The 27,169-nt window shown below is 50.7% G+C and overlaps 4 protein-coding genes across 11 annotated transcripts in view; all 4 read left to right on the plus strand.

The window, feature by feature from the left end:
- Window positions 1-13,967, plus strand: LOC120499575 (mas-related G-protein coupled receptor member H-like). 2 transcript variants are annotated; one of them, XM_039703433.1, is made up of 3 exons: window positions 102-120; window positions 12,476-12,575; window positions 12,801-13,967. In XM_039703433.1, exon 3 carries the CDS (start codon window positions 12,905-12,907, stop codon window positions 13,793-13,795), a length of 891 nt encoding a protein of 296 aa, XP_039559367.1. In that variant the 5' UTR covers window positions 102-120; window positions 12,476-12,575; window positions 12,801-12,904; the 3' UTR covers window positions 13,796-13,967. The 2 variants fall into 2 exon arrangements, with proteins under 2 accessions (XP_039559369.1, XP_039559367.1); XM_039703435.1 differs by lacking the exons at window positions 12,476-12,575; window positions 12,801-13,967 and adding an exon at window positions 338-1,307 and having other exon boundaries at window positions 1-120.
- LOC120499603 lies at window positions 9-26,854 on the plus strand. The gene is made up of 6 exons (XM_039703491.1): window positions 9-87; window positions 10,439-11,380; window positions 12,569-12,575; window positions 13,128-13,717; window positions 19,427-20,343; window positions 24,361-26,854. The coding sequence occupies exons 2-6, from the start codon at window positions 10,466-10,468 to the stop codon at window positions 25,196-25,198; spliced, it is 3,267 nt and encodes a 1,088-aa protein (XP_039559425.1). The 5' UTR covers window positions 9-87; window positions 10,439-10,465; the 3' UTR covers window positions 25,199-26,854.
- On the plus strand, window positions 1,320-4,024 carry LOC120499573 (mas-related G-protein coupled receptor member H-like). The gene is made up of 2 exons (XM_039703431.1): window positions 1,320-1,669; window positions 1,919-4,024. Exon 2 carries the CDS (start codon window positions 2,030-2,032, stop codon window positions 2,948-2,950), a length of 921 nt encoding a protein of 306 aa, XP_039559365.1. The 5' UTR covers window positions 1,320-1,669; window positions 1,919-2,029; the 3' UTR covers window positions 2,951-4,024.
- The window catches only part of LOC120499568 (mas-related G-protein coupled receptor member H-like), a 30,557-nt gene continuing 11,122 nt past the window's right edge, over window positions 7,735-27,169 (plus strand). For 6 of the 7 annotated variants that reach the window (XR_005626911.1, XR_005626912.1, XM_039703423.1 and 3 more), the window contains exon 1: window positions 7,735-7,889. The gene's annotated coding sequence lies outside the window, so the exon portion shown is untranslated. Of the gene's footprint in view, window positions 7,890-19,426; window positions 19,506-27,169 lie in introns of all 7 variants that reach the window. The other variant, XR_005626913.1, reaches the window with a different exon arrangement.

Consider the following 27,169-nt stretch of genomic DNA (forward strand, 5'->3'; position numbering starts at 1 on the left):
CAGGGAGCTGCTGAGGAGCTGCATGGTCCATCCCTGGATTCTCCAAGCACTGACTGCCCATCCACTCTGACCACAGCCAGGAGCCACATCCCACTGCCTGCCCAGCGTCCATCCATGGAGGTGACCACCGTGTCCCCAAATCCTGCCTCACTCATTGAAGGAGATGATCTGTGTGAGGCAGACATCACCACCGTGGCCATTCACAGTGTGACACTGCTCATCTGCCTCTGTGGGCTGGCTGGGAACGGGGCTGTCATCGGCCTCCTCAGAGTGAAAAATGGTAACTATCGCATCTTCAACCTGGCTGTTGCCGACTTCCTCTTCCTTCTCTTCACAGTCCCCTCGGCCCTTCTCTTCCTGGTGGAGGACGTGTCCTGCTCTCCTATCATGCCCCTACTGTATCAGAATTTCTTTTTCCAGTTGTCAGTGGTCTCCTACTACTGGGGGTTATTCCAGCTGATTCCCATCAGCAATGTGCAGTATATGTACAAGTTCTGCAAGCTCTGCTGCCACTGGGACCTGCCTGAGCGCCTGTGGTTGGTGGTGAAAAGTGTCCAATACTGGGCCTTCTTTGCTCTCTTCACTGTCATTCTCACGGTGACATTCCTGTGCCCCTCAAAAGAGCAGAAGCACTGCTGGGCAGCTCTCATCTCCATGTACGCCGTCATCCTGCTCCACTTTGCTGCACCCCTGCTCATTTCTTGCACAATTGACTTAATTAAGGCCAAGTGGGGCTCCCAGCAGCAGCAGCCCCAGAGGCGTGACGTGGTTATCCACATCGCTGCGTCCTTAACTCTCGTCCTCAGCTTCTGCCATTTCCTGCAGCAGCTCGGTTATATTGTTGTGCCATCCCAGTTTTTTTTCCTGCTCGCCAGCATCAACAGCAGCATCAAACCCTTTGTCTACTTCTTGGTGGGGAGTTGGAGGACCGATAACTCCGTGGGGAGATCCTGGAGGTCCAGCTCCATGGCGAGCTGCGGGAAGCACTGCACAGTGGGGGCCCTCAGAGATTCCCTCCAGAGGGTCTTTGAGAAGCAGAAAGAAAAAAATTACCACAGCGATGATGCTACCAGGGACACAGTGGTCTGAGCCTGCTGATCCCTTCCACCACTTTGGTGAAGGACTTTAGCACAGAGGCTGAGGGATTCCTTGAGTCTCCAGATTAATCAATATCCACACATATCACTCTCCCTGTGGTGTATTCCTGCAGAAGGGAGCACGGGCATTGCCTTGGGTGATTGTTGTGGGCTGCTCTGCAGGGAACACATTGGAGCATGGCTTTCCTCCTCCCTCCTGGATCCACAAGGCTCCAAAAGGTGTCGTCTGTCACAACAAAGAAAAAGACCAATTGATTCGCAGGGAAAATTAAAAAAAAAAAAATCAAGATCAATAACTCAGAGGCTGTTGAACTCTGTGGAAGCCAAAAATGTAAAACCACTTCCGATTGCTCTGTGACTGCACCGAGCCTTGTGAAACAGCGGGACCGGGTACGGAGAGGATCCAGAAGCACGGGTATGGGAAGCTCCTGGTGATCTGGGCACTTTCTCCTTCATGTCACTGACCTGCCAGGAGCCGCTTTAGGACATGGATCCCAAAGGAGCAAGAGGGACCAGAAAGTGCTGCTGATCTGCACAGACCCCTTTGCCTGCTGCTGCCCCACAGGGAACAGGTCAGTGGAATGGTTTCCTTCCTCCCTACCCCACCTTCCTCTCCTGCAGCAGCAGCTGCTCTGTTCCTGCCACCCTCTCCCGGTGACTGCAGTGCCCTCCCCAGCTCCCTCCTCCTCTGCCCTGAGCTTTGCTTCTGCATTCCCTGCTGAACAGCCCAACACTCCCACCTCCTTCTCCCAGTCCACAATTTCCACCACCCTCCTCCCCTGCACATCTCACTCCTCCCCTCTGAATCCTTCCCACTGCAGGGAGCTGCTGAGGAGCCTCATGGTCCATCCCTGGATTCTCCAAGCACTGACTGCCCATCCACTCTGACCACAGCCAGGAGCCACATCCCACTGCCTGCCCAGCATCCATCCATGGAGGTGACCACAGTGTCCTCATCGGCCATCTCACCCACCAAAGCAGATGATCTGTGTGAGACAGATGTCACCAAGGTGGCCATACACAGTGTGACTCTGCTCATCTGCCTCAGTGGGCTGGCTGGGAACGGAGCTGTCATCGGCCTCCTCAACCTGAAAATCCCCAGCTATGGCATCTTTGACCTGGCTGTTGCCGATTCCCTCTTCCTCCTCTTTGCCGTCCCCTCCGCCCTCGCCTTCCTGGTGGAGGACGTGTCCTGCTCTCCCATCCTGCCCCTGCTGTACCTGCGTTTCCTTTTCCAGCTGTCAGTGGTCTCCTGCTACTGGGGGCTGTTCCGGCTGATGCTCAACAGCAATGTGCAGTACGTGTACAAGCTCTGGAAGCTCTGCTGGCACTCCGACCTTCCTGAACGACTGGTGTGGGTGGTGGAGAGTGTCCAATATTCTGCCTTCTTTGCTCTCTTTGCTGTCATTCCTGCAGTGACATTCCTGTGCCCATCACACGAGCAGCAGCACTGTGGTGTGCCGCTCATCTCCATGTTCACCCTCATCCTGCTTCTCTTTGTTGCACCCGTAATCATTTCCAGCACAATTGACTTCATTAAGTCCAAGTGGGGCTCCCAGCAGCAGCAACCCAAGAGGCGCGACATCGTTGTCATCCTCACTCTGCTCCTCACCCTCCTTCTCAGTTTCTGCAATTTCCTGCAGCAGATTGGTTACGTCCTTTTGTCATCCCAGGCTGTTTTCCTGCTCACCTGCCTCCACAGCAGCATCAAACCCTTCATCTACTTCTTGGCAGGGAGGTGCAGGAGACCCTTCTCCATAAAGTCCCTCTGGCTCTCCCTTCAGAGAGTCTTTGAGGAGCCAAAAGAAAAAACTGACCACAGCGATGATTCCTCCACAGACACAGAGGTCTGAGCCTGTTGATCCCTTCCACTGCTCTGCTGAAGGACCCCAGGAGAGTGGCTGAGGGTTTCCTTGAGCCTCCAGATTAATCAATATCCACAGGATCACCCTCCCTGTGGTGGTGTATTCCTGCAGGAGAAGGGAGTAGGAGCATTTCCTTGGGTGATTGTTGTGGGATGCTCTGCAGGGAGCACATTGGAGCATGGCTTTCCTCCTCCCTCCTGGATCCACATGGCTCCAAGCAGTGCAGCTGGGCTCAGTGCTGTTCCCCAGCTCTATTCCCCATGGAATGACCCTCATGGCCTCGACCCCAGGGAATGAACTCCATCTCCTCTGGCTCAGCAGATGAGTTTCATGGTGCTTTCAGGGAGCTCTTGCCTGCAAAGCATGGGACACCTTAATCCCTGGGGTCACACCCAGCACGGGGTGGCAGTGATTTCCCAAATCCCTGCAGGTCTGGTGCCTCTGGATGGCAGGAGAGGGGTTGGGATCACACGCAGCATCCCTCCCCTTCTGTCTGGCAGAGCCAGCCCTGCATTCCCAGCTGATGGGAAGGGACACCAGGTAGGGCTGCAGAGCTGGGGAGAGACAGCAACATTCCCTTATCCTTTCAGTGGGAATTCCTCACATTTTTTAATTCCAGAATTTAAGCCTTCTGAGTAAAGTGCAGGGTTGATAGTGAACTCCACTGATCCCTTCTGCCTGTATCCAGAAAATACATGGAGTATGGAAATTCCCATCAGCAGATATTTGGACCATTTAATTGCACGGAAATTAGGGGGTTCTGCTACTCTTCTGCAGAATGGGGCCATCCATCCTCTGGGGCCCCAGCATCAGTGTCCAGGGAAGCCCTTGACCACCTCCATCCTGAACCTGGCCACCCTCAGGAGGAGCTGAACAGCGACTGCACAGCGGCTTCAGCCACAGGCCAGGCTTTGCTGAGCTTTGTCATTTTGTAACTGCGTTGCCATCAGATTTGGATTTCTGGTTTTTGTTTGTTTCTACTGTGGTAATTCCAACCCCAGAATTTGTTGAATAAACAACATCCAGGCTCCACTGCAGAGCCTGTACCTGTTAAACAGTGTCCAAAATGGCTCATTTCCTTATTTTATCCCATTCTAAAGCCTCTGGCTTGTCTATGAGCAGGGCAGGTACCTGTCTCATACCTGAGCCTTTCCGAAGGCAGGTGCCTGCAATGCTTGGGATGATGTTGGCAGTGCCAAGAGCCCCTCATTCCTCCTGGGAGAGACCTGGGCAGCAGCCACATCTCCTGCTCAGGGGGAAGTTGTCCCTCCTTTTCCCACTGCCTTAAATCCAGGGGAAAGCAACGTGCCACTGCTTCTGGAAAGGAAAGTGAAAGTGAAAGCTCTGGGTGGTGAGTCAGGCTTTGAGGCACACATGAGGTTAAATAGCTAAGAAGCATTTATTACCAGAGTTGTTAATAATGAACAGCAGAGAGAGACTTTGACATCTGAGAGGGTTTTTCTCTTCCTGTCTCCCGTTTTCCCGTCTGTTGAAAAGCAGAAATTTTCCAAGGTAAAACCTCTTGTCCCAAGTAGAAGAATTCAGCCAGGGGGTTTCTCCCAAGGCAAGTGCAGGAGGATCATGATCCTCCAATGGACTTTTTCAACTTCCCAGCACCTTCCTTGTCTCCTGTGTCACCCTGGCCACTCCCTACCTGAGCTTCCTTTCAAAAGTGCAAAGATTTCAAAGCAAGAGTTTTCCTGGGTATCCCTGCCCATGGCAGAAGGAGAGATGGAATGAGATGATCTCTAAGGTACCTTCCAACCCAATCCATTCCATGAGGTTTCCTCACATCATTCAGCATTCAGCCCAGGCAGGAGTTCTCCTGCTGCACACAGCACCAGCCTGACAGAGCTCAAGGAGCATTTGCACAATGCTCTCAGGCACAGGCTGGGATTGTTGGGATGTCCTGTGCAGGGCCAGGAGCTGAACTCCATGGTCCTTGTGGGTCCCTTCCAACTCTGGATATTTTATTGCTTTATTTTAAGATGCCTCCCTTTCATGATGACTCCACTGTGTTGTCCCTATGGCCTGGCTCTGGCACATCCTCAAAAGCCCTCTGGAAGGCAACACTACTAGAGGGGGTGAATTCCTTTGCACAGCTCCCAGCCAGGAAGTAAATCACAGGCTGGGCACTGCTGTTGGCACAGGAGCCAGAGCACAACTCTGCTCCCACCACTGCACACAGGCACAGCAGCAGCAGCAGCAGTGTGACAGGCACTTTGCTCCAGTGCCTGTTCTCACACCCAGTCCAGTTGTCGTGGCTCTCCTCATTCCAGCTCCCCTTGGATGCCTTCCCACCGGGCTGGCTCCAGCAGGCAGGGCTGGCTCCCTCCGTGGCAGGGGACAAAGTGCTCATGGTGACACCTCTGCTGCTTCTCCCCCCCTCACACAGCTGGAGGGGTGACAAACAGAGACACCAGAGCAACGCTGCTGTCCCCCAAATGTGGCTTTCCCATCTTTTCCCACCCACAGCATCCATGTGGAGCAGCTCAGGGAGGGGTGAGGGACAGGACAGAAGGCAAGTACGGTGTGGGAGCCTGGTCTGGTATGCCTGGCACAAAAGCCAGGGAGATACCTCCTTCTTGGCTGTGGAAACAACAGAGCTGGAGGAGGAAAACAACTGGAGAAGGAGAGGATTGCCCATGGAGGTATCAGAGAACAAATGGCTTTGGGCTGGATGTGACGTGGACTCTCAGGTGTCAGTTGATATCACTGAGCTGATGGAGTCCTTCAGCAGGACACTCATTTCAATATACCCTCCCTTTTCCCACAATATTTATAGTTTTTCATTCCCTACAGACCTCAATTCTGCTTCCAAAAATCAATAACCAGGTTCCACCCAATGAGGGGGCCCTGATTAAGGTGAATGAGAAGAGTCTGACCTGGTTTCCTCTCACAGCCTGGAGAACTTCCTCAATGGGCACTCACCTCACCCCCCACACTCCAGCTGCTGTCCCTGGGTCGGGATCTTCAGCAGGTTCCTGCAATGGTCCCTTGGAAAGGGGAGCGAAGGCCGCGGGCTGAGCCCGAGCAGCGTCCGGCGCGGGCTCTGTCCCAGCTCCTGCCACAGCCCCTGCTCTCCCTGCTGCCTCGTGTGCTCCAGGGCTCTCACAAGCAGGGAACTGCTTCAGAGCCTGGCACGGGATCAGGGCTCTGCTCCTCATCTGCTCTTCACTCTGCCCAGGAAATGAGCAACAGGAGAGAGCCTCAGCAGCCAGACCTGTGGCCAAAGCAGTTTGTCTCCATGGCAGCTTCTCTTCTGTTTTAAAGCAACCCCAATACCAAAATTTTGTCTTTTGAACAGCCTGAACTTGCACCCTCTCGTTCCTGGGGTTGATCCTTAAGACCCTGCACTACAAATGTCCTGTTAAACTTTGATGTCTGTTTGAAACTCGTTTTCCCACTTGTATACCCCAAATTCAGTGGTACTGGACCTTCAGCACACCGTTTCTAAGATATTCATACAATAATAAATTCTGTGCTTGAGCTGGAGCACAAGCACAGAGCAGAGGGATGATTTAGGATTTCAGCAATGTTGTTTCTTCTGGAAGAAGCAAAACCATGCTGCTCTCTTGGTTTTAATCCTTAAAAAGTTGCAGGTTTCCTCTGAGTCATCCTCTACACTCCCTTGGCATTCAGTCAGCAGCCTACAGTGAATTCCAAGGAATGCCTAGAAAGCTGAGGTGAGATGATTCCTTCCCAGGCTGACGTGTGCCTCAGGGATCTGGGATGCTCCTCCTGGAAACTGGCATGTGTGGTGGCCCTGGGACCAGAACTGTCCCCACTCTTCCCTGCTGACACGACATTTGTGTCCTCAGCTATGGAATCTCACATCTCCCACCAGCCCAATCCTTTCTAGGTCAAACACTTAATGATCCAGGAGCTAAAGGGGCTCCAGGAGAGGTGGAGACAGGACTTTGGACATGGGCATGGAGTGACAGGACAAGGGGCAATGGCTTCCCACTGCCAGAGGGAGGGGTCACATTGGAAGTTGGGAAGAAACCCTTTGCTGTGAGGGTGGTGAGGCCCTGGCACAGGTTGGCCTGAGGGCTGGGGTCAGGTAAAAACAAACACAAGTGCTCCCATGTCTGAGGAGGAGGAGGATGAGCCCTAATGAAGGGCTGGAAAGGGGATCACAAAACCCCAAAATCTGGTCTGTAATAGCTTTCATTGAATCATCAAGGAGACTGGCAATGATTAGGGTGGGCTCTACGTGCTGATGACCTGGCTGCAAGCAACAGAGTGCTGTCCTTCCCTTGGGCTGTGTGAGCCTGCATTGCAATGACAGAAATGGAATTCTCAGCTCAGTTTTCTTTCCTGGGGCCAGGGAAGGTTTTGGCAATGATCCCAGACCTTTTCCCAGAATGGGAGTTGTTTCTGAGAAGCACTCAGATGCTTGCACAGTGCTGTGAGCACTTCCAGCACTGCCAGTATTCCAGCGCCACCAGCAGCACCAGCAGCTCTCTGCTGCTGGAGGGACAATGACCCCTCAGGGTAGATAAAGGAGGAATGGTAGAAACTTGCTGAGAGAGGGAAAGCATTTGGAGAATGTCCCATTTTCAAAACAGTTTCTAGTCAGGAGGAAATGAGAAGCCATTCAAAGAAATCTGCATGTCGAGCTACTTCCTGTATGGCCGGAAAAATGTTCAAGACAAATAACTCCCAGGAAGTGAAATTCTGACGTAGCCAAAGATTTAATTTCCGATTCTCCTGCCGACTCTTGCAAAACAGTGGCAGGACAGGGGACAGAGAGAGCCAGCAGGATGGGAATGGGAAGCTCCTGGTGATCTGGGCACTTTCTCCTTCATGTCACTGACCTGACAGGTGCCGCTTCAGGACATGGATCCCAAAGGAGCAAGAGGTACCAGGAAGCACCGCTGATCTGCACAGACCCCTTTGCCTGCTGCTGCCCCACAGGGAACAGGTCAGTGGAATGGTTTCCTTCCTCCCTACCCCACCTTCCTTTCCTGCAGCAGCTGCTCTCTTCCTGCTACCCTCTCCTGGTGACTGCAGTGCCCTCCCCAAGCCCTCTCTTCTCCTCTGCATCCCGTCTCTATCCTTGTAGTGAAAAGGGCCAGAACAAACTTTCTAACACAATGCAAAGCATGAGGAAGCAGGAATTCTTTACCTGCACAGGACACAGATAGATCTCGTCTTGTATTTTGTGTGTATGGTGAGACTTTACAACAGAGTATTAATCCATTATAACCATACATAGGCATTGAAAGTTTTTCTTTTCTATAATATAATCACCATTTTCCTAGAACTCATTTCCATGCATCCCCCTCCTCCAGGAAGTCCTTTTATGATCCTGGAGATTTATAAAGAGGGGTCTCTCTGGTGGTCATATTCAATGAATGCTGCCATATTAAAGGTGGCCTTGCCTTGAATTTTCCTCTGGCCATGCACTGTTGCCTCTTGTTCCTGAAATTGCCCCAAACCACTGCAGGCCTCCTTATCTGTTTCTGCACTGGTTCCAGCCACGTTTATCATCCTGTGTGCCAGCCTTTACATCCTGTGAGAAACAATCACCCACTTTTAAAAATTTTTAAAGGTTTATTAAACCTTAACCAAAAATACAACAAAAGGAGTAAATAAGGAGAAGAAGGCCGGGGAGCTTCCCTCATGGGTGCCTACCACGTGGCAGGCTCACCTGCAAGATGGATGCTTCTCCTTTGACAGCCCCGGGGGTTGCATCAGCTAAACCTGGCCCCTCCCAAAGTCTGTCTGCCAACTCTTCTTTGTGTGTATTGGTGGAGCCTGCTTTCTTGCACCTTGACTGGAGGGTCAGGTGTTGTCATGCTGCACCTCCCCCCCCCAGCAACAAACTTTGTACGCCCCTTCTTTCTACCTGTCATGGATGACTCAGGCTCTGTGATGGAAAGAGTACACAGTGGGAAAAGGGGATTATGGGGAGAAGAGGAGACATCTACACAGCAGTCTACAATAACATAATTATACATCTATAAAGCTTCTGTGAATATTCACACACTATTCATCCCTTAACTGTGGGGGCAAATCGTCTCATTATCCATCTATAACACATCCTTTTAAGTTTTGGCCACTTTGCTTTTGAACAACTTCAGAAGAACTGAATATGTTTATTCTCTATGTTATTTATCTGCCTCCTGCTGAACATCCCAAACCACCCATCTGCCTCTCCCACCCCATCATTTTCACCACCGTCCTCCCCTGCACATCTCACTCCTCCCCACTGAATCCTTCCCTCTGCAGGGAGCTGCTGAGGAGCCTCATGGTCCATCCTTGGATTCTCCAAGCACTGACTACCCATCCACTCTGACCACAGCCGGGGCCACATCCCACTGCCTGCCCAGTGTCCATCCATGGAGGTGAGCACCGTGTCCCCTTTCTTCACCTCACCCAACGATGGGCCTGGTCAGTGTGACATCAATGTTTCCAGCGTGGCCATGCACATTGTGACCCTGCTCATCGGCCTCTGTGGGCTGGTTGGGAATGGGGCTTTCCTCCAGCTCCTCCACATTAATCCCAACACCGACTTTGTCTTCAACCAGGCCATCACCGACTTCCTCTTCCTCATCATTATGGTCCCCTCCAGCCTGCTCTTCCTTGTGGAGGAAGTGTCCTGCTCTGCTATAATGCCCCTGATGTATTTGAGTTTTCTTTTCTATCTGTCACTGTTCTCCTACACCATGGGGCTGTACCGGTTGATGTTCATCAGCATTCAGAGGTGCAGGTCCATCCTATGCTTGTTTTTCTGTGGTTGCCAACTTCCTGAGCGACTGGTTTTGGTGGTGATGAGTGTCCTCTTCTGGGTCCTCCTGTTTGTTGTCACCGCTGTCAATCCCACAGTGACTTCCCAGTGCCAGTCCCCCACAGCACTAAACCTACCATGGACACAGAGGGCTGAGACTGTTGATCCCTTGCACTGCACTGCTGAAGGTCCCTGGGACAGTGGCTGAGAGATTCCTTGAGTCTCCTGGTCAGTAAATGCCCACAGTGTCACCCTCCCTGTGCTGGGGCATCCCCAGCCCCTTTCCAGGCCGCTTACGACAGTGTTTTTATCCACTATAACCATACAGAGACATTAAAAAACTTTTCTTACCTAGTACATAAACACCACTTTCCTAGAATTCGTTTCCATGCATCCACTTGCTACTGGGCATCATTTGATGGCCCTGGAAGATCATTCAGAGGTGCTTTTGGTGGTCTCATTCTCTGAGTACTAAGATGTTACAGGAGACCCTGCCTTGAACTTTTCCTTTGGCCATGTGCTCTTGCTTCTTGTAACAGAACTTGCCCCAAAAGCACTGCAGGCCCCCTTATCTGTTTCTGCACTGCCTCCAGCCACGTTTATCAACATGTGTCCACATCTTTACATCCATTTATCTTTCTGCCCAGTTAGTTTTAAAGTAACTTCAGGTAGTTGAAAATATTTATACTCTCTTATTTATCAATCCCCTGCAAAGCAGCCCAACCCACACCCCTCCCAACATCCCACTGCCTGCCCAGCGTCCATCCATGGAGGTGAGCCCCGTGTCCCCATCTTCCATGTCACCCACTGAAGGAGACAATCTGTGTGAGACAGATGTCACCAGTGTGGCCATACACAGTGCGGCACTGCTCATCTGCCTCTGTGGGCTGGCTGGGAACGGGGCTGTCATCGGCCTCCTCAGCCTGAAAATCCATAACGCTGGCATCTTTGACCTGGCTGTCATGGACTTGCTCTTCCTCCTCTTTGCAGTCCCCTCTGCCCTACTCATCCTTGTGGAGGAAGTGTCCTGTGCTCCCATCATGCCCTTGATGTTCATGAACTTCCTTTTCCAGCTATCAGTGGGCTCCTACTACTGGGGGCTGTTCTGGCTGATGCGCAGCAGGAATGTGCGGTATATGGACAAGCTCTGCAAACTCTGCTGCCACTGGGACCTTCCTTTGCGCCTGTTGTGGGTGGTGGACAGTGTCCAATACTGGGCCTTCTTTACTCTCTTCACTGTCACTCCTGCAGTGACATTCCTGTGCCCTTCTCATGAGCAGGAGCACTGCCGGGCAGCTTTCATCTCCATGAACACCATCATCCTGCTCTTCTTTGCTGCTCCCGTGGTAATTTCCAGCGCAATCGATTTCATTAAGGCCAAGTGGGGCTCCCAGCAGCAGCAACCCAAGAGGCTCGACATCGTTCTCATCCTCACTGTGCTCCTCACTCTCCTCCTCGGCATCTTCAATTTCCTGCAGCACCTTGGTTACATTGCTGCGTCCTCAGAGGTGGTTTTCCTGCTCGCCTGTATCTACAGCAGCATCAAACCCTTCATCTACTTCTTCGCAGGGAGCTCCTGGAGGGCCTGCTCCGTGCAGTCCCTCTGGCTCGCCCTCCAAAGAGTCTTTGAGGAGCCAAAAGTAAAAATGGCCCACAGCAATGATCCTCCCATGGACACAGAGGTCTGAGCCTGTTGATCCCTTCCACAACTCTACTGGCGGACCCCAGGAGAGTGACTGAAGTTTTCCTTGAGTCTCCAGATTAATCAATATCCACAGGATCACCCTCTCCGTGGCGGTGTATTCCTGCAGGAGAAGGGAGAACGGGCATTGCCTTGGGTAATTGTTGTGGGCTGCTCTGCAGGGAACACATTGGAGCATGGCTTTCCTCCTCCCTCCTGGATCCACATGGCTCCAAGCAGTGCAGCTGGGCTCAGTGCTGTTCCCCAGCTCTATTCCCCATGGAATGACCCTCATGGCCTCGGCCCCAGGGAATGAACTCCATCTCCTTTGGCTCAGCAGATGAGTTTCATGGTGCTTTCAGGGAGCTCTTGCCTGCAAAGCATGGGACACCTTATCCCTGGGGACACACCCAGCATGGGGTGGCAGTGATTTCCCAAATCCCTGCGGGGCTGGTGCCTCTCGATGGCAGGAGCGGGGCTGGGATCACAAGGAGCATCTGTCATTTTTTTTGAAGTTTTTTTTAAGCTTTGGAGTTTTTCTAACGTGAGTACTATGTTCATGTTGAAAGCTGTTATGCTGATCTCTGACCACTGCGGGGAGTCCAAGCCTGAAGCGCTGCACAAGCTCCGGGAGGGCGGGACGGAGGAGGAGCTGTGTTGGAAAAGCGGAACATGTGGGGGATGGATTACCAGGGGAGTGGCTTAGCAAGCGGGTAGAAAGCCTTTTACGATTTTGGGCAGTGTGCCTCTGGCCGTGCCTCTGGCTGCGAGTGGGCACCGAGCACTGTTCCTTTTACCTTGTCCCTTGTTATAGTTTAATAAACTTCTAAAAATTTTCAGAAGTGAGGCGTCGTTGCTCACAACAAAGAAAAAGACCACTTGATTCATAGGGAAAACAAAAAAACCCGAGGTCAATAACTCTGAGCCTGTGGAACTCTGAGCAAGCCGAAGCTGTACAACCCCTTCCAACTGCCCTCTTACTGCACCGAGCCTTGTGAAAAAACGGCGGGACCAGACACGGAGAGAGTGAGCAGGATGGGAATGGGGAGCTCCTGGTGATCTGGGCACTTTCTCCTTCATGTCACTGACCTGCCAGGAGCCGCTTTAGGACATGGATCCCAAAGGAGCAAGAGGGAGCAGGAAGCGCCGCTGATCCTCACAGACCCCTTTGCCTGCTGCTGCCCCACAGAGAACAGGTCAGTGGAATGGTTTCTTTCCTCCCTACCCCACCTTCCTCTCCTGCAGCAGCTGCTCTGTTCCTGCCACCCTCTCCCGGTGACCGCAGTGCCCTCCCCTGTCCCCCTCCTCTGCCCTGTGCTCAAAGAGCCCAACCCTCCCACCTCTTTCTCCCACCCCTGAATCTCTACTGCCCTCCTTCCCTGCACATCTCACTCCTCCCCATTGTTTCCTTCCCTCTGCAGGGAGCTGCTGAGGAGCTGCATCCCTGGATTCTCCAAGCACTGACTGCCCATCCACGCTGACCACAGCCAGGGGCCACATCCCACTGCCTGCCCAGCATCCATCCATGGAGGTGACCACCGTGTCCCCACGTCCTCTCTCACCCACTGAAGGGGACCATCTGTGTGAGACAGATGTATCCACCATGGCCACACACAGTGTGACTCTGCTCATCTGCCTCTGTGGGCTGGCTGGGAACGGGGCTGTCCTCTGGCTCCTCAACCTGAAAAGCTATAACTCTGGCATCTTTAAGCTGGCTGTCGCTGACTTCCTCTTCCTTCTCCTCACAGTCCCCATTGCCTTCCTCTTCCTGGTGGAGGACGTGTCCTGCTCTCCTGTCATGCCCATGCTGTACCTGCGTTTCCTTTTCCAGCTGTCAGTGGTCTCCTACTACTGGGGGCTGTTCTGGCTGAGGCCTGGTGGCACTGTGCAGTATATGGACAAGATCCTACGGCGCTGCCGCAAGGAGCTTTCTGAGCGAATGTGGTTGGTGGTGGGGAGTGTTCAGTCCTGGGCCTTCTTTGCTCTCTTCACTGTCATTCCCTCGGTGATATTCCTGTGTCAATCACAAGAGCAGGAGCACTGCCGTGTGCCTCTCATCTCCCTTTACACCAGTATCCTGCTCTTCTTTGCTGCACCCGTGGCCATTTCTGGCACAATTGACTTCATTAGGGCCAAGTGGGGCTCCCAGCAGCAGCAGCCCAAGAGGCGTGACGTGGTTATCCACATCACTGTGCTGTTAACTCTTCTCCTCAGCTTCTGCAATTTCCTGCAGCAGCTCGGTTACATTGATGTGCCCTCCCAGGCTGTTTTCCTGCTCGCCAGCATCAACAGTAGCATCAAACGCTTCATCTACTTCTTGGCAGGGAGCTCCTGGAGGGTCTGCTCCATGGCGAGCTGCTGGAGGCTCTGTACAGTGGGGTCCCTCCGTCTCTACCTTCAGAGGGTCTTTGAGTAGCAGAAAGAAAAAACAGCCCACAGCAATGATGACACCAGGAACACAGCAGTCTGAGCCTGCTGATCCCTTCCACTGCTCTGCTGGAGGACCTCAGCACAGAGGCTGAGGGTTTTCCTTGATATTATTCAGGAATTCATGATTAATAAACATCCATGGGATCACCCTCTCCATAGTGGTGTATTCCTGCAGGAGAAGGGAGCACGGGCATTGCCTTGGGTGATTTGGACTGAGTATCTAATCAAGTTAAAGATTTTCCCTTTAGTGGCCGCTTTGATCAGCAACCTGGCAAGCAGTACGGCAGAGACTTTTTGATATCGCCAGGGACAGTGATGCCAAAGCTTGCGGACACCTTGCTACATGGGGGACAATCATGGCGGCCATTAAAGGAAGTCACGCGAATGTCGGCCATTTGACAGCTTCGGACGTTGATCCTCCAAACCCTCAGTGCCACCAGGACCCGTATACGACCCCGAGATTGATCCAAACCGTGCAGAATTGCCTTACCCCGAGATCAACCCAGGCCCCGCAGGACTGCCTTACCCTGATAAAAATTCCTGCATGGCAGGACCCCTGGGCACGGAACTCTCATCTCGCGAATGGGCGGCGGGCTCACTTCCTGCCCAAGATGGCAATGCAGTAGTCCAGCGCTGGCATATAAAAATTCCTGCATGGCAGGACCCCTTGGCAGAGAACTCTCACGGGCTCACTTCCTGCCCAAGATGGCAATGCAGTAGTCCAGCGCTGGCAAAAACAACAGGAAGCCACCATGAAGGAGGGCAGTTTGGTGGTCGTTACAGCCTGCCCAGAAATATATGCTCTGAACCATCAGCTGGCACATCAGGAGCTAGACTACAAAGTAATTACAGATCAGAGGCTGCTAGTAAAAGAAAGCAGCATATCCTCCCATCTCACCCTAAGCTACCTACAATCCATCAGGAGCATGTATATCCTCCCTCCGCACAAGAAGCATAATGGAAAACCATAATGAAAATGATCCTAACAGTGATGAAGTTTGCAGTCTGGCTCAGGTTACCGAGAGCTGTGTACAGCCCAGGCAGAAGCGCTGCAGGACAGAAATGCACCAGTTGCTGTTGTGCAGCCGACCAGAGAGGGTCCCTTTGCAGTTCCTGCAGTGCAGGCAGGCTACCCCTGTGATGCATCGCTCACCCAGCCCTGCAGGCCCTGCAGCGACTCCCAGGGACGGGTATCAATTCTAACCTGTTGTTTGCTAAGATTTTACAGGGTCCAGTGGAGTAGTTCGTGCATTTCCTGGACAGACTGCAAGCTGCGCTCTCCCAGCAGGTTGACAGTGCTGAGGCCAAAATTATTCTGTTGCAGCTGCTTGCTTTTACAAACACAAAAAAAGATTGCAGAAAATCATTGCTTACTGTTCATAACCCACATACTTGTGACACAGCAGAGCACGCCAAAATGTGGGAACTACTGCTTACAACACTAATTATCTGGCAGTGGCTTTAACCGCGCACTTCTGAGTTCCGGACACATGGGCGGGAGGCTCTTTTAAATGTGGTTTGATGGGTCATTTTGAAAAGGATTGCCCTCAACAAGGGGATGGGATTAAAATACCATCTAAAGATTGTCCCAGGTGTGGAAGGAGAAAGCATTGGGCTGTTGACTGCCACTCCCAGTGCCCTGTGAATTGGAAGGCTACACAGCCAGGAAGCTTCCAACTGAGGGCCAGTCTTCATGCCCCAGAGAATCAAAAAATAAGTGAGACAAGACTTTTAGCAAGCGAGCTCCTGCCTACAACTGCAGGCAGTGCCAGGCTGGATCTTGCCTCCAGAGAATCCATAACTCTAATGACATCTTTGGTACATTTAGCTCCTGCTGGAGTCTGGGGACCCCTTGGTAATAGCATTCATGCTTTGTTAATATGGTTGTTCCTCCACCACCAGGTTGGGACTTTTTGTACTGCCCAGAGTTATTGATTCAGATTATGAGGGCCAAATACACATTATACTATGGACCCCTATGCCACCCTGCTTTATACCTGCAGGTCAACGTACAGCACAACTTGTTCCCTTCTACAAAACCCCTAATGGCAAGGGCAAATGTGCCACAGGTAACTTTGGCAGCACAGGTCAGCCCCAGATTTTCTGGACAAGTCCTATTACAGCAGCTCAACCAACTTTAACATGCGCTATAGATGGCAAAAAATTTGAAGGGCTTGTTGATAGTGGAGCTGATATCTCTATCATTAAAAGTAATGAATGGCCTAGTAATTGGCCCACAGTCAGCTGCACATCAACCCTAATTGGGGTGGGAGGGTTGCAATGCCCTAGAGAGAGCGCTCACCTTTGGCTTGTCCTTGGCCCTGATGGGCAAACTGCCTGGACTGCACCATTGATTATTGCCTCTATACCATGCACATTATGGGAAGAGATGTTCTGGGACAATGTGTAACAACCATACAAATAGACTCAACCTCACAGGAGGGCCTTTTTCATAGGGGCCATTGATCAGCCGTTCCAAAATCAAATACTGGACATACGTAAATTCACATGGCAGACTGAAGACCCTGTGCGGGTCGACCAATGGCCCCTAGGAAAGGAACAGCTACTAAATTTAAAACAGCTTATGGAAGAATGCTTGTCCTTAGGCCATATCTGTCCATCTTCTAGCCCATGAAATACCCCTATATTCTGTATACCTAAGCAAAATGGCAAGTGACAATTATTACAGGATCTACGGGCACTAACTGCAGTTATTGAACCTATAGGGGCTCTGCAGCCTGGGCTTCCATCACCCACAATGATTCCCCTCAATTGGCTCTTAGTGATTTTACACCTCAAAAACTGGTTTTTTACCATCCCTCTACATCCTGATGATGCACTTCAGTTTGCCTTTTCTGTGCCAGTTGATATCACTGAGCTGCTGGAGTCCTTCAGCAGGACACTCAATTCAATATTCCCTCCCTTTTCCCACAATATTTATAGCTTTTCATTCCCTACAGACCTAAATTCTGGCTCCAAAAATCAATAACCAGGTTCCACTCAATGAGGAGGCACTGATTAAGGTGAATGAGAAGAGTCTGCCCTTGTTTCCCCTTGCAGCCTGGAGAACTTCCCCGCAGGGCACTCACCTCACCCCCCACACTCCATTTATTAAAATTTTTAAAGGTTTATTAAACCTGAACAAAAAATACAGCAAAAGGAGTAAATAAGGAGAAGTAGGCCGGGGAGCTTCCCTCATGGCTGCCTACCACGTGGCTGGTTCACCTGCAAGATGGATGCTTCTCCTTTGATAGCCCCGGGGGTTGCCCCTCCCAAAGTCTGTCTGCCAACTCTTCTTTGTGTGTATTGGTGGAGCCTGCTTTCTTGCACCTTGACTGGAGGGCCAGGTGTTGCCATGCTGCACCTCCCCCCCAGCAACAAACTTTGTACACCCCTTTTTTCTACCTGTCATGGATGACTCAGGCTCTGTAACGGCAGCAATACAGAGGTGGGGAAAGGGCCTATGGAGAGCACAGGGGACATCTTAACTGACTACAATAACATAATTTTTCATCAGTGAAGCTTCTATGAATATTCAAACACTATTCATTCCTTAACTGTGAGATCCAATCATCCCATTATCCATCCATAACACATCCTTTTAAATTTTGGCCAAGGGACCTTGCACTGACTCTTTCTGCCTCTGTGCACACCCGTGTGCAGCTGCTGTGGCAAATGTGGCACAAATGCTGCTCTCTCAGGCGTGTTAGTGCCTGAGACATCTGAGTGGGTCAGGCCTGCAAGCAAGTATCAGGCATAAATAAGGTTAAATGCTGCTAAGTGATATTTCTCCGCTGAATTGCTAAGATTAATGTATAACTGAAGCACTTCTAAGTTTGAGCGCTATAAAGGTTTTGGGCCATTTTCCTTTTAATCCTTACCCTCACTGTCCTTTTTTCTCTGGCCCTTGAACACACACACACACAAACACACACACAGGGACAGCACTTTGGTGTGCTCTTGCTTTATATTAAACCTGGTTTTTACTGATGTCCTTGCTGCTGGTTTTGTGCCTTCAGAAATTCTCCCTCTGCCCTGGCTTTGGCCTCTCCCTCAGCAGGCTCGGATGGTTCAGCTGCAAGGGGAGGGGGAGTCCTGCAAGCCTGTCGTGGTTTGGCTCTGGCCAAACACCAGGCACCCGGGAAAGCTGTTTGCTCACCTTCTCTTGCTGTCAGCTGGGGGAGGAGAGGGAAACAAAAATTAACAACGGGCTCATGACTTGAGGACTGGGAGAAAAAACACTCCAAGAGTACAAAACCAGGTTCAAATGTAATGGTATTAAGTAAATGTATTATTCACAGAGGCAGAGGATGATCATGAGATGTAACATAAAATTTTAAAACACCTTTTTTCCCCCAGCCCCACCCTTCTTCCCACCAACAGTGCACGCACTCTGCTGACTGAGGCTGGAAAAGTCAAGAAAAAAGTGAATTGGGGGTGGGCAAACTGGGGGTAAATGACTCCATTACCTGAAGCTGAAATTGGAGGATTAACCCCTGGTTTGTTAATGGACCAAACATATATCTGTCTGAAAAACTCGTCACCATTGTCCATTTTGGGTGTAGCTCCTCTCGGAGGCTTTCACTGCCCAAGGTGAACCTTCTGAAGGCCTTTCAGAAATGCCTGCTTTTATTCTCTTCCCCTTGTCTGGCCTCTGTCCCTGGGAGCCACCCCAAGGCATCAGGCAGACAGGGGCTGGAGGGGGCAGGAGGGCTCTGGGTGCCACCAATCCCAAATCTCCCACTGGACAGCAGCAGAGCCCAACAGGCCACACGTGCAGCCCGGGAGTGGCCTCTGACTGGGAAACCATCGGGATGGGATGGGATGGGATGGGATGGGATGGGATGGGATGGGATGGGATGGGATGGGATGGGATGGGATGGGATGGGATGGGATGGGATGGGATGGGATGGGATGGCATGGGATGGGATGGGATGGGATGGGACGGGATGGATGACAAATTATACCAAATCAGGCAGAAAAAATTTCCTGACATAAACTAATGGTGTTACCAAGTGAGGTATTAGGCAGCAGGACACACAGAAAGATCTCCCCTTATTTCTGTGAGCATTGTGATACTTTACAACAATGCTTTTTTCCATTATAACCATACATAGACATTAAAAAGTTTTTCTTATCAATAGAACTCCTTAAACATAAATGTAAACACCATTTTCCTAGAACTCATTTCCATGCATCCGCTTCCTACTGGGAGTCCTCTGATGGCACTGGAGGTTAATTGAGAGGGGCTTCGGGTGGCTGTATTCACTGAGTGCTGTGATATTAAAGGTGACCTTGCCTTGAACTTTTCCTTTGGCCACGTGCTCTTGCTTCTTTTTACAGAAATTACCCTAAAAATACTACGGACCTCCTAATCCGTTTCTGCACTGGCTCCACCCACGTTTATCATCCTGGGTCCACATCTTTACATCCTTTTATCTATTTGACCAGTTAGTCTTTAAGCAACTTCAGGAGAGTTGAAAATGCTATTCTCTGTTATTTATCAATCCCCTGCACACCAGCCCAACCCTTCCACCTCCCTTTCCCACCCCACCATTTCCACCGCCCTCCTTCTCTGCACGTCTCACTCCTCCCCACTGAATCCTTCCCACTGCAGGGAGCTGCTGAGGAGCCTCATGGTCCATCCCTGGATTCTCCAAGCACTGACTGCCCATCCACTCTGACCACAGCCAGGGGCCACATCCCACTGCCTGCCCATCATCCATCCATGGAGGTGAGCACCATATCTCCATCTCCCACCTCGCCTGCTGAAGGAGATGATCTGTGTGAGATCGCTGTCACCGATGTGGCCATGCACAGTGTGACACTGCTCATCTGCCTCTGTGGTCTGGCTGGGAACGGGGCTGTCATCGGCCTCCTCAGCCTGAAAAGCAGGAACGCAGGCATCTTTGACCTGGCTGTCATTGACTTCCTCTTCCTCCTCATTGCAGTCCCCTTCGCCCTCCTCATCTTGGTGGAGGATTTGTCCTGCTCTCCTATCTTGCCCCTGTTGTATATGAACTTCGTTTTCCAGCTCTCAGTGGTCTCCTGCTACTGGGGACTGTTCCGGCTGATGCCCGGCAGTGCTGTACTGTATATGTACAGGCTCTGCAAGCTCTGCTGCCACTGGGACCTTCCTCTGCGCCTGTTGTGGGTGGTGGACACTGTCCAGTATTGGGCTTTCTTTGCTCTCTTCACTGTCATTCCCACAGTGATATTCCTGTGCCCATCACACGAGCAGGAGCACTGCCGGGCAGCTCTCATCTCCGTGTACAGCATAATCCTGCTCCTCGTTGCTGCACCCCTGTTCATTTCCAGCACAATTGACTTCATTAAGTCCAAGTGGGGCTCCCAGCAGCAGCAACCCAAGAGGCGCGACATTGTTATTGACCTCACTGTGCTCTTCACTCTTCTCCTCAACATCTGCAGTTTCCTGCAGCAGCTCGGTTACATCCTTGTGTCCTCAGAGGTGGTTTTCCTGCTCACCTGCATCCTCAGCAGCATCAAACCCTTTGTCTACTTCTTCGCAGGGAGGTGCAGGGGGCCCTGCTCTGTGCAGTCCTTCCAGCTCTCCCTCCAGAGAGTCTTTGAGGAGCCAAAAGAAAAAATGTCCCACAGCAATGATCCTGCCATGGACACAGGGGTGTGAGCCTGTTGATCCCTTCCATTGCTCTGCTGGAGGACCCCAGGAGTGTGACTGAAGTTTTCCTTGAGTCTCCAGATTAATCAATATCCACAGGATCACCCTCTCCATGGTGATGTATTCCTGCAGGAAAAGGGAGCACGGGCATTGCCTTGGGTGGTTTTTGTGTGATGCTCTGCAGGGAGCACATTGGAGCATGGCTTTCCTCCTGTCCCAGCCTCTGAGTTTGTTGAATAAACAACAACCAGGCTTCACTGCAGAGCCTGTGTTAGTGTCCAAAATGGCTCATTTCCTTATTTTATCCCATTCTAAAGCCTCTGGCTTGTCTGTGAGCAGGGCAGGTACCTGTCTCATACCTGAGCCCTACCTAAGGCACGTGTCTGCAATGCTTGGGATGATGTTGGCAGTGCCAAGAGCTCTTGATTCCTCCTGGGAGAGACCTGGGCAGCAGCCACATCTCTTGCTCAGGGGGAAGCTGTCCCTCCTTTTCCCACTGCCGTAAATCCAGGGGAAACCAACGTGCCACTGCTTCTTGAAAGGGAGGTGAGAGTGAAAGCCATGGGTGGTGAGACAGGCTTTGATGATAGGTTAAAGGTTAAGGTGAAACAGCTAAGGAATATTTATTCACAGATTTGTTAATAATGAACAGAAGAGAGAGACTTTGACATCGGAGAGGATTTTTGTCTCCCTATCTCCTATTTCCTGCTCATTGGAAAGCAGAAACTTTCCAAGGTATAACCTGTTGTCCAGGGAAGAACAACTCAGCCAGGCCATCCCTGCCAAGGCAAGTGCAGGAGGATCGTGACCCTCCAATATACTTTTCCTGCTTCCCAGCACCTTCCTTGTCTCCATTGTCACCCAGGACACTCCCTCCCTGAGCTTCCTTTCCGAAGAGCAAGACTTCAAAGCCAAAGGTTTCCTGGTTGTCCCTGCCCATGGAAGAAGGAGAGATGGAATGAGATGATCTCTACCGTTCCTTCCAAGCTGTCCTGGGGAGACTTCATGATGCTGAATTGAATCCCCATTTGACTGTTTCACCCAGAAATAGGTTTTGCCCATTTAAACTTTGCATAAGTTTAAGATTAGTTCCTAGAGCAAAGAGGGGGAGAGAAGATGGGGCAGTTTGTTTTCAGGAGCTGTGCTCAGTCCTGCACATTCCTGCTCCCAGACCGTGCTGTCAGCAGCACAGACATGCAACAGAGAGCTCTCCTTTGCTTTTAGGTTTTTTTAGCTAGCTGAGGCAGAGAAGTTCCCTGGACTGTGGTTTTTCTTTTTCCTGGAACTGTTCAAACCTGCTCGGGACTGAAAACTCAGAAGAACGGCAGCAGCTCCCACCTGTGGCCAACCGGGGCCTGGCACACAGCATTTGCCAGCACCAGAGGGACTGATAAGAGACTGAGTGAGACAAACTAGACTCCACAACAAGGACTTTCTGAATTTGACAACTCTTCAGAACAGCAACAGATTTTATTGTTTAATATTGTTTTCATTTTTTATGCTTTTGAATACTTTGCTTCTTAAATAAACAGTTTTTTCCACTTTCCTCTAAGGAAATCCTTTCCTGACCCAGCTGGGGGAGGGACTGCTTGAACTTGTTTACTAGAGGGATCCCATTTGAAGGTTTCCTCCCAAATTTACCCTAAACCAGGACACAACCCAAAGCATTCCATGAGGATTCCTCATGTCATCCACAACCACCCCAGGCAGGAGTTCCCCTGCTGCACACAGCACCAGCCTGACAGAGCTCAAAGAGCATTTGAACAATGCTCTCAGGCACAGGCTGGGATTGTTGGGATGTCCTGCGCAGGGCCAGGAGCTGAACTCCATGGTCCTTGTGGGTCCCTTCTAACTTGGATATTTTATGGTTCTATTTTATGATGTCTCAGTTTCTTGATGATTCCACCTGATGATAGTTCCACGGTGTTTTCCTTATGCCCTGGCTCTGGCACATCCTCAAAAGCCCTCTGGAAGGCAACACTAGCAAAGGGGGTGAATTCCTTTGCACAGCTCCCAGCCAGGAAGTAAATCACAGGCTGGGCACTGCTCTTGGCACAGGCGAGCGGGAGAGGGGTGCTGGGGGCAAAAGCAGAGAAGTCAAACGCCCTCAGCAAGAGCCAGTACCCAAAATCAGCAGTGAAGAAGGGGAAGGAGACAACAGGCGGCAGGAGCAGGGCACAGAGCTTCCCTGGGGGCTGTTTCCATGAGCAGCACAGGAGCCTGGCCAGCAGGGCCAGAGCAGAACAGGTCAGGGTGAGCACTGAGAAGAGGCAGCTCAGGACCAAGGCCATGAGCAGCGAAGGGCAGAAATGGAGGGTGGCAGTGAGCAGGAAGGAGAGCAGCCAGAGCAGGGCACACAGGAGCACTGGGAAGTGCTGGGAGTGGTGGCAGGGCCAGCAGGACACGGAGAGGACAAACAGAGCTGTCACAGCACTGAGGGCTGTCAGAGAGGAGGCAGAGGCAGGGAGAGCCAAGGGGATGGTGACCTTCAGCCCAGCTGTCACACCCCACGAGCCCAGCTGGTGGCAGAAGCTCTCTGGGACAGAAAATATCCCCAGGGCGATGGTGATGGAGAGCAGGAAGGTGAAGCCAGCCATGGCCCGGCTGAGCACACAGGTGCTGGTGGGGTTCCTGTGGATGCAGCAGCCAAGGAGCCAGAGCACAGCTCTGCTCCCACCACTGCACACAGGCACAGCATTGTTTAGTCCCCTGCACTACAAATGTGGTGTTAAACTTTGATTTCTGGTTCAAATATGGTTTTCCCACTTGTATACCACAATTTCAATGGCACCAGGCCTTCACCATGCAGTTTCCAAGTGAATTCATGCAATAATAATTCCTGTGCTTGAGCTGGAGCACTGGCACACAGCAGAAGGATGATTTGGGATTTCAGCAATGTCATTTCTTCTGAGAAGAGGCAAATCCATGCTGCTCTCTTGGTTTTAATCCTTAAAAAGTTGCAGGTTTCATTTGAATCATCCTCTACATTCCCTTGGCTGTCAGTCAGCAGCCTACAGTGAATTCCAAGAAATGCCTAGAAAGCTGAGGTGAGATGATTCCTTCCCAGGCTGACGTGTGCCTCAGGGAACTGAGATGGTCCTCCTGCAAACTGCTGGCCCCAGGACCAGAACTGTGCCCTCTCTTCCCTGCTGACCCCGTGTTTGTGTCCCCAGCTATGGAATCTCACATCCCCGCACCAGCCCAATCCTTTCAAGGGCAAACACCTCATGATCCAGGAGCTGATGAGGCTCCAGATGAGTTGGAGAGGGACTTTGCACATGGGCATGGAGTGACAGGACAAGGGGGAATGGTTTCCCATTGCCAGAGGGTGGGGTCAGATTGGATATTAGGGAAGAAATCCTTCCCTGTGAGGGTGGTGAGCCCTTGGCACAGGTTGGCATGAGGGCTGGGGTCAGGTAAAAGCAACCAGGTAAAAACAACAAGTGTTCCCAGATCTGAGGAGGATGACCTCTAATGAAGGGCTGGAAAGAGGATCACAGCATCCTAAAATCAGGTTCCTAATCGCTTTCATTGCATCATCAAAGGACACTAATTAGGGTGGGCTCTAAGGGCTGATGACCTGGCTGCAAGCAACTGAGTGCTGTCCTTCCCTTGGGCTGTGTGAGCCTGCATTGCAATGGCAGAAATGGGAATTCTCAGCTCAGTTTCCTTTCTTGGGGCCACGGAAGGTTTTGGCAATGATCCTGAAACTCTACCCCAGGAGTTGTTTCTGAGAAGCACTTCTTTTCACTTCACCAAACAATGGAACCACACAGTGTGACATCAGTGTCCCCAACGTGGCCATGCACATTGTGATACTGCTCGTCAGCCTCTGTGGGCTGGCTGGGAATGGGGCATTCCTCTGGCTCCTCCACATTGATGCCATCACTTACTTTGTGGCATTCAACCAGGCCAGCATCGACTTCCTCTTCCTCATGGGCTGTCATCTGGGTCCTCGGGTTCCGCATTCAGAGGGAAACCATGAAACCCATCACTGCCTACCACCTTGACCTGGCCATCATCAACTTCCTCTTCCTCATCTTCATGGTCCCCTCCGCTCTGCTCTTCCTGCTGGAGGATTTCTCCTGCTCCGCCATCATGTCCCCAGCATACATTCGCTTCCTTTTCCTCCTCTTCCGGATGTTCTACAGCGTCGGGCTGTACCGGCTGACAGCCATCAGCATCGAGAGGTGCAGGTCCGTGCTCTGCCCACGTGGGCTCTTCTGCCACCTTCCCCAGGACCTGTCATGGGTGGTGGTGAGTGCCGGGCTCTGGGCCCTTTCCATCACTGTCATTGCTGCCATTTCTGCAGTGACTTCCCTGTGCGAGTCACAGGAAGGCAAGCTCTGCCGGGGGGCTCTCATCTCCCTGTACATCCTCAACTTCCTCGTCTTTGCTCCCTCCATGGTCATTTCCAGCAGAATCCTGTTCATTCATTTCAAGGGAAGCTCCCAGCAGCAGCGATCCAAGAATCTTGACATCATTGTCTTCCTCGCTGTGCTCCTCACTCTCCCCCTCAGTCTCTGGAATTTCCTGCAGCAGCTCGGCTACACCGCTGTGTTCCCCCGGCTTCTTCTCCTCTTTGCCTGCATGCACAGCAGCATCAACCCCTTCATCTACATCTCAGTAACAAAGTGCTGGAGGTGCTGCTCCATGGAGTCCCTCAGGGAGTGCCTGCAGAAGGTCTTTGAAGAGCCAGAAGAAAGCACTGCCCCCAGTAATGATGCCACCAGGGACACGGGGGTCTGAGCCTGTTGAGCCCTTCAACTGTCCCCATGCAGGAACATGGGGCAGTGATTTAGCATCACCCTCCACCTTTATTCCTGCAGGAGAAGGGAGCAGGGGCAGTAACAAGGGCCATGTGGGACAGTGCTCCGCACAGAGCACATTGGAGCAGGGCTGTGCTCCTCCCTCATGGGTCCTAGAGCGCTGTTCCCCAAACGGATCCTTCCCAACAGGGCTGTGATCCCAGAATTCCCCCTGGCACCTGGTTCCTGCATCCCACTGAGATCTGATATCAATAAACAGCACTGTAAACCCTGAGCCGCCTTTGCCCCCTCTGCCAGCGCCTCCCAGCTTCCTCTGGCTGCTGCTGCCAGCCGGGAATGTGGCTGGAGGGAGGGGACAGAGAGGTAGTTAGCCACAGGAATTTTGTGATTGTTTAGAAATTTCATAATGAACTATGTTTGATTAGTCAAGGCATATTTGCCTGTGGTTTTTTAGCTGGTTTTGATTTAGATCTGTGTTGGCTGAGTGTCAGTAAAAAACTCTATCGACCCATACCCCTTAGAGAACTTACTGAATAGATGGACAGCAAAATTCAATGAAGTATTTTTAATGGTTATGATATAACTAGAAAATAATTGGATGTCATAGAATAGGAATGATATCTTGAGAGAATTAGGAATTCAGAGGCCTATACATGCCAGAAGACTTAATTAATTAATTGCAAGTGATAAATTGTAATGGCAATAAGAGAGCCATTTCCTGGGCTTGTACACCTCAGAAAACGTAATCAGTGGTAACTGTCTAACCAAGACATCAAATTTAATAAAACATTGTTTACTGGAAAACAAACTGGGTTATGCATTAAACTAAGAGAGACTACATATTCTGCTAGTAATTAAAAGAAACAAAATACCTATACCTTGATGCAATAAACTGGGAGCATTTTTGGGTGCATCTATTAAAAAATCGTGGATTTTGTAGTGTGAAAATTGGCCAGATAATACTGGCTTTCACATTTATGTATTAGCCTATGCATGTTGTTATTGATGATGAGTATCTAGAAATCGTATCAATTATAACTCTTTTTAGCTGCATGTTTGTCTAATATAATCTATCAGCTTAAGAATGCACTGTATTGCTCACAGAATAGTAGTGTAATGAATATAATAGCTATGTATCACTTGTGGAAATAATAGTGTGATTAATGTACTGTGTTACAGACCTCAGCAAAACATAAGGTGTGAAAAAGGCTTTTGTGTAACTAAAAAAAAGTGTAAGGCCATCCACTCACCAACCTGTCCAAGAGATAACCATGACACAAACCAGAGCACTGGAGGACATTAGAGAATACCATGTTAAATTTAAGGAGGGCATACTCAAATCTCATCAGAGGATGTGAAACAGCAGCATGGAGACACAAGAAGAAATAAAACATATTGACCTGACACCCAGAATGTCATGCAGATAAGCCAGAGGGTGAAAACGAGTTCCCAAAACATCAGAAAGTTCAGAAGAATGTTTGAATAATGCATGAAACACATGAATATGCATGCATATCAGCAATGTAACACTATAAAAATCAACTTGTCTATTACACACCACTCCCCCCTTCCGTGTTCTTTGACTGTTGGCCAGGAGCAACCCAGCACTGGAAATATGGTCCTTTTTTATCCTATTACTATTATTGTTATTATTATTATTATTATTAAACATTAAAAAACTCTAAGCAGTGAATTCTGTTGTTCACAATAGTGTATAAAAACACCTGCAAAGTGTTCTTTCTTTGAACCAGTCTATGGCAAGAAAATTTCCAATATGTTCAAAAATTTGACTCAAAATTCTTACTAGTCTAACACGCTTTTGCTGTTAGACTTAAACATCTTGGTGCCAGAGGGAACACACCCATGGCTTCTGCTCCCAGGAGCAGCCATGATCCCCAGTGCCCAGAGCTGGGCTGGCAGCAGCACAGCCAGCATGGACACGATAGACCAG

Source organism: Passer montanus, unplaced genomic scaffold, assembly GCF_014805655.1.
Source record: "Passer montanus isolate IOZ18808 unplaced genomic scaffold, ASM1480565v1 scaffold163, whole genome shotgun sequence".
In the NCBI taxonomy this organism is placed as follows: Eukaryota; Metazoa; Chordata; class Aves; order Passeriformes; family Passeridae; genus Passer; species Passer montanus.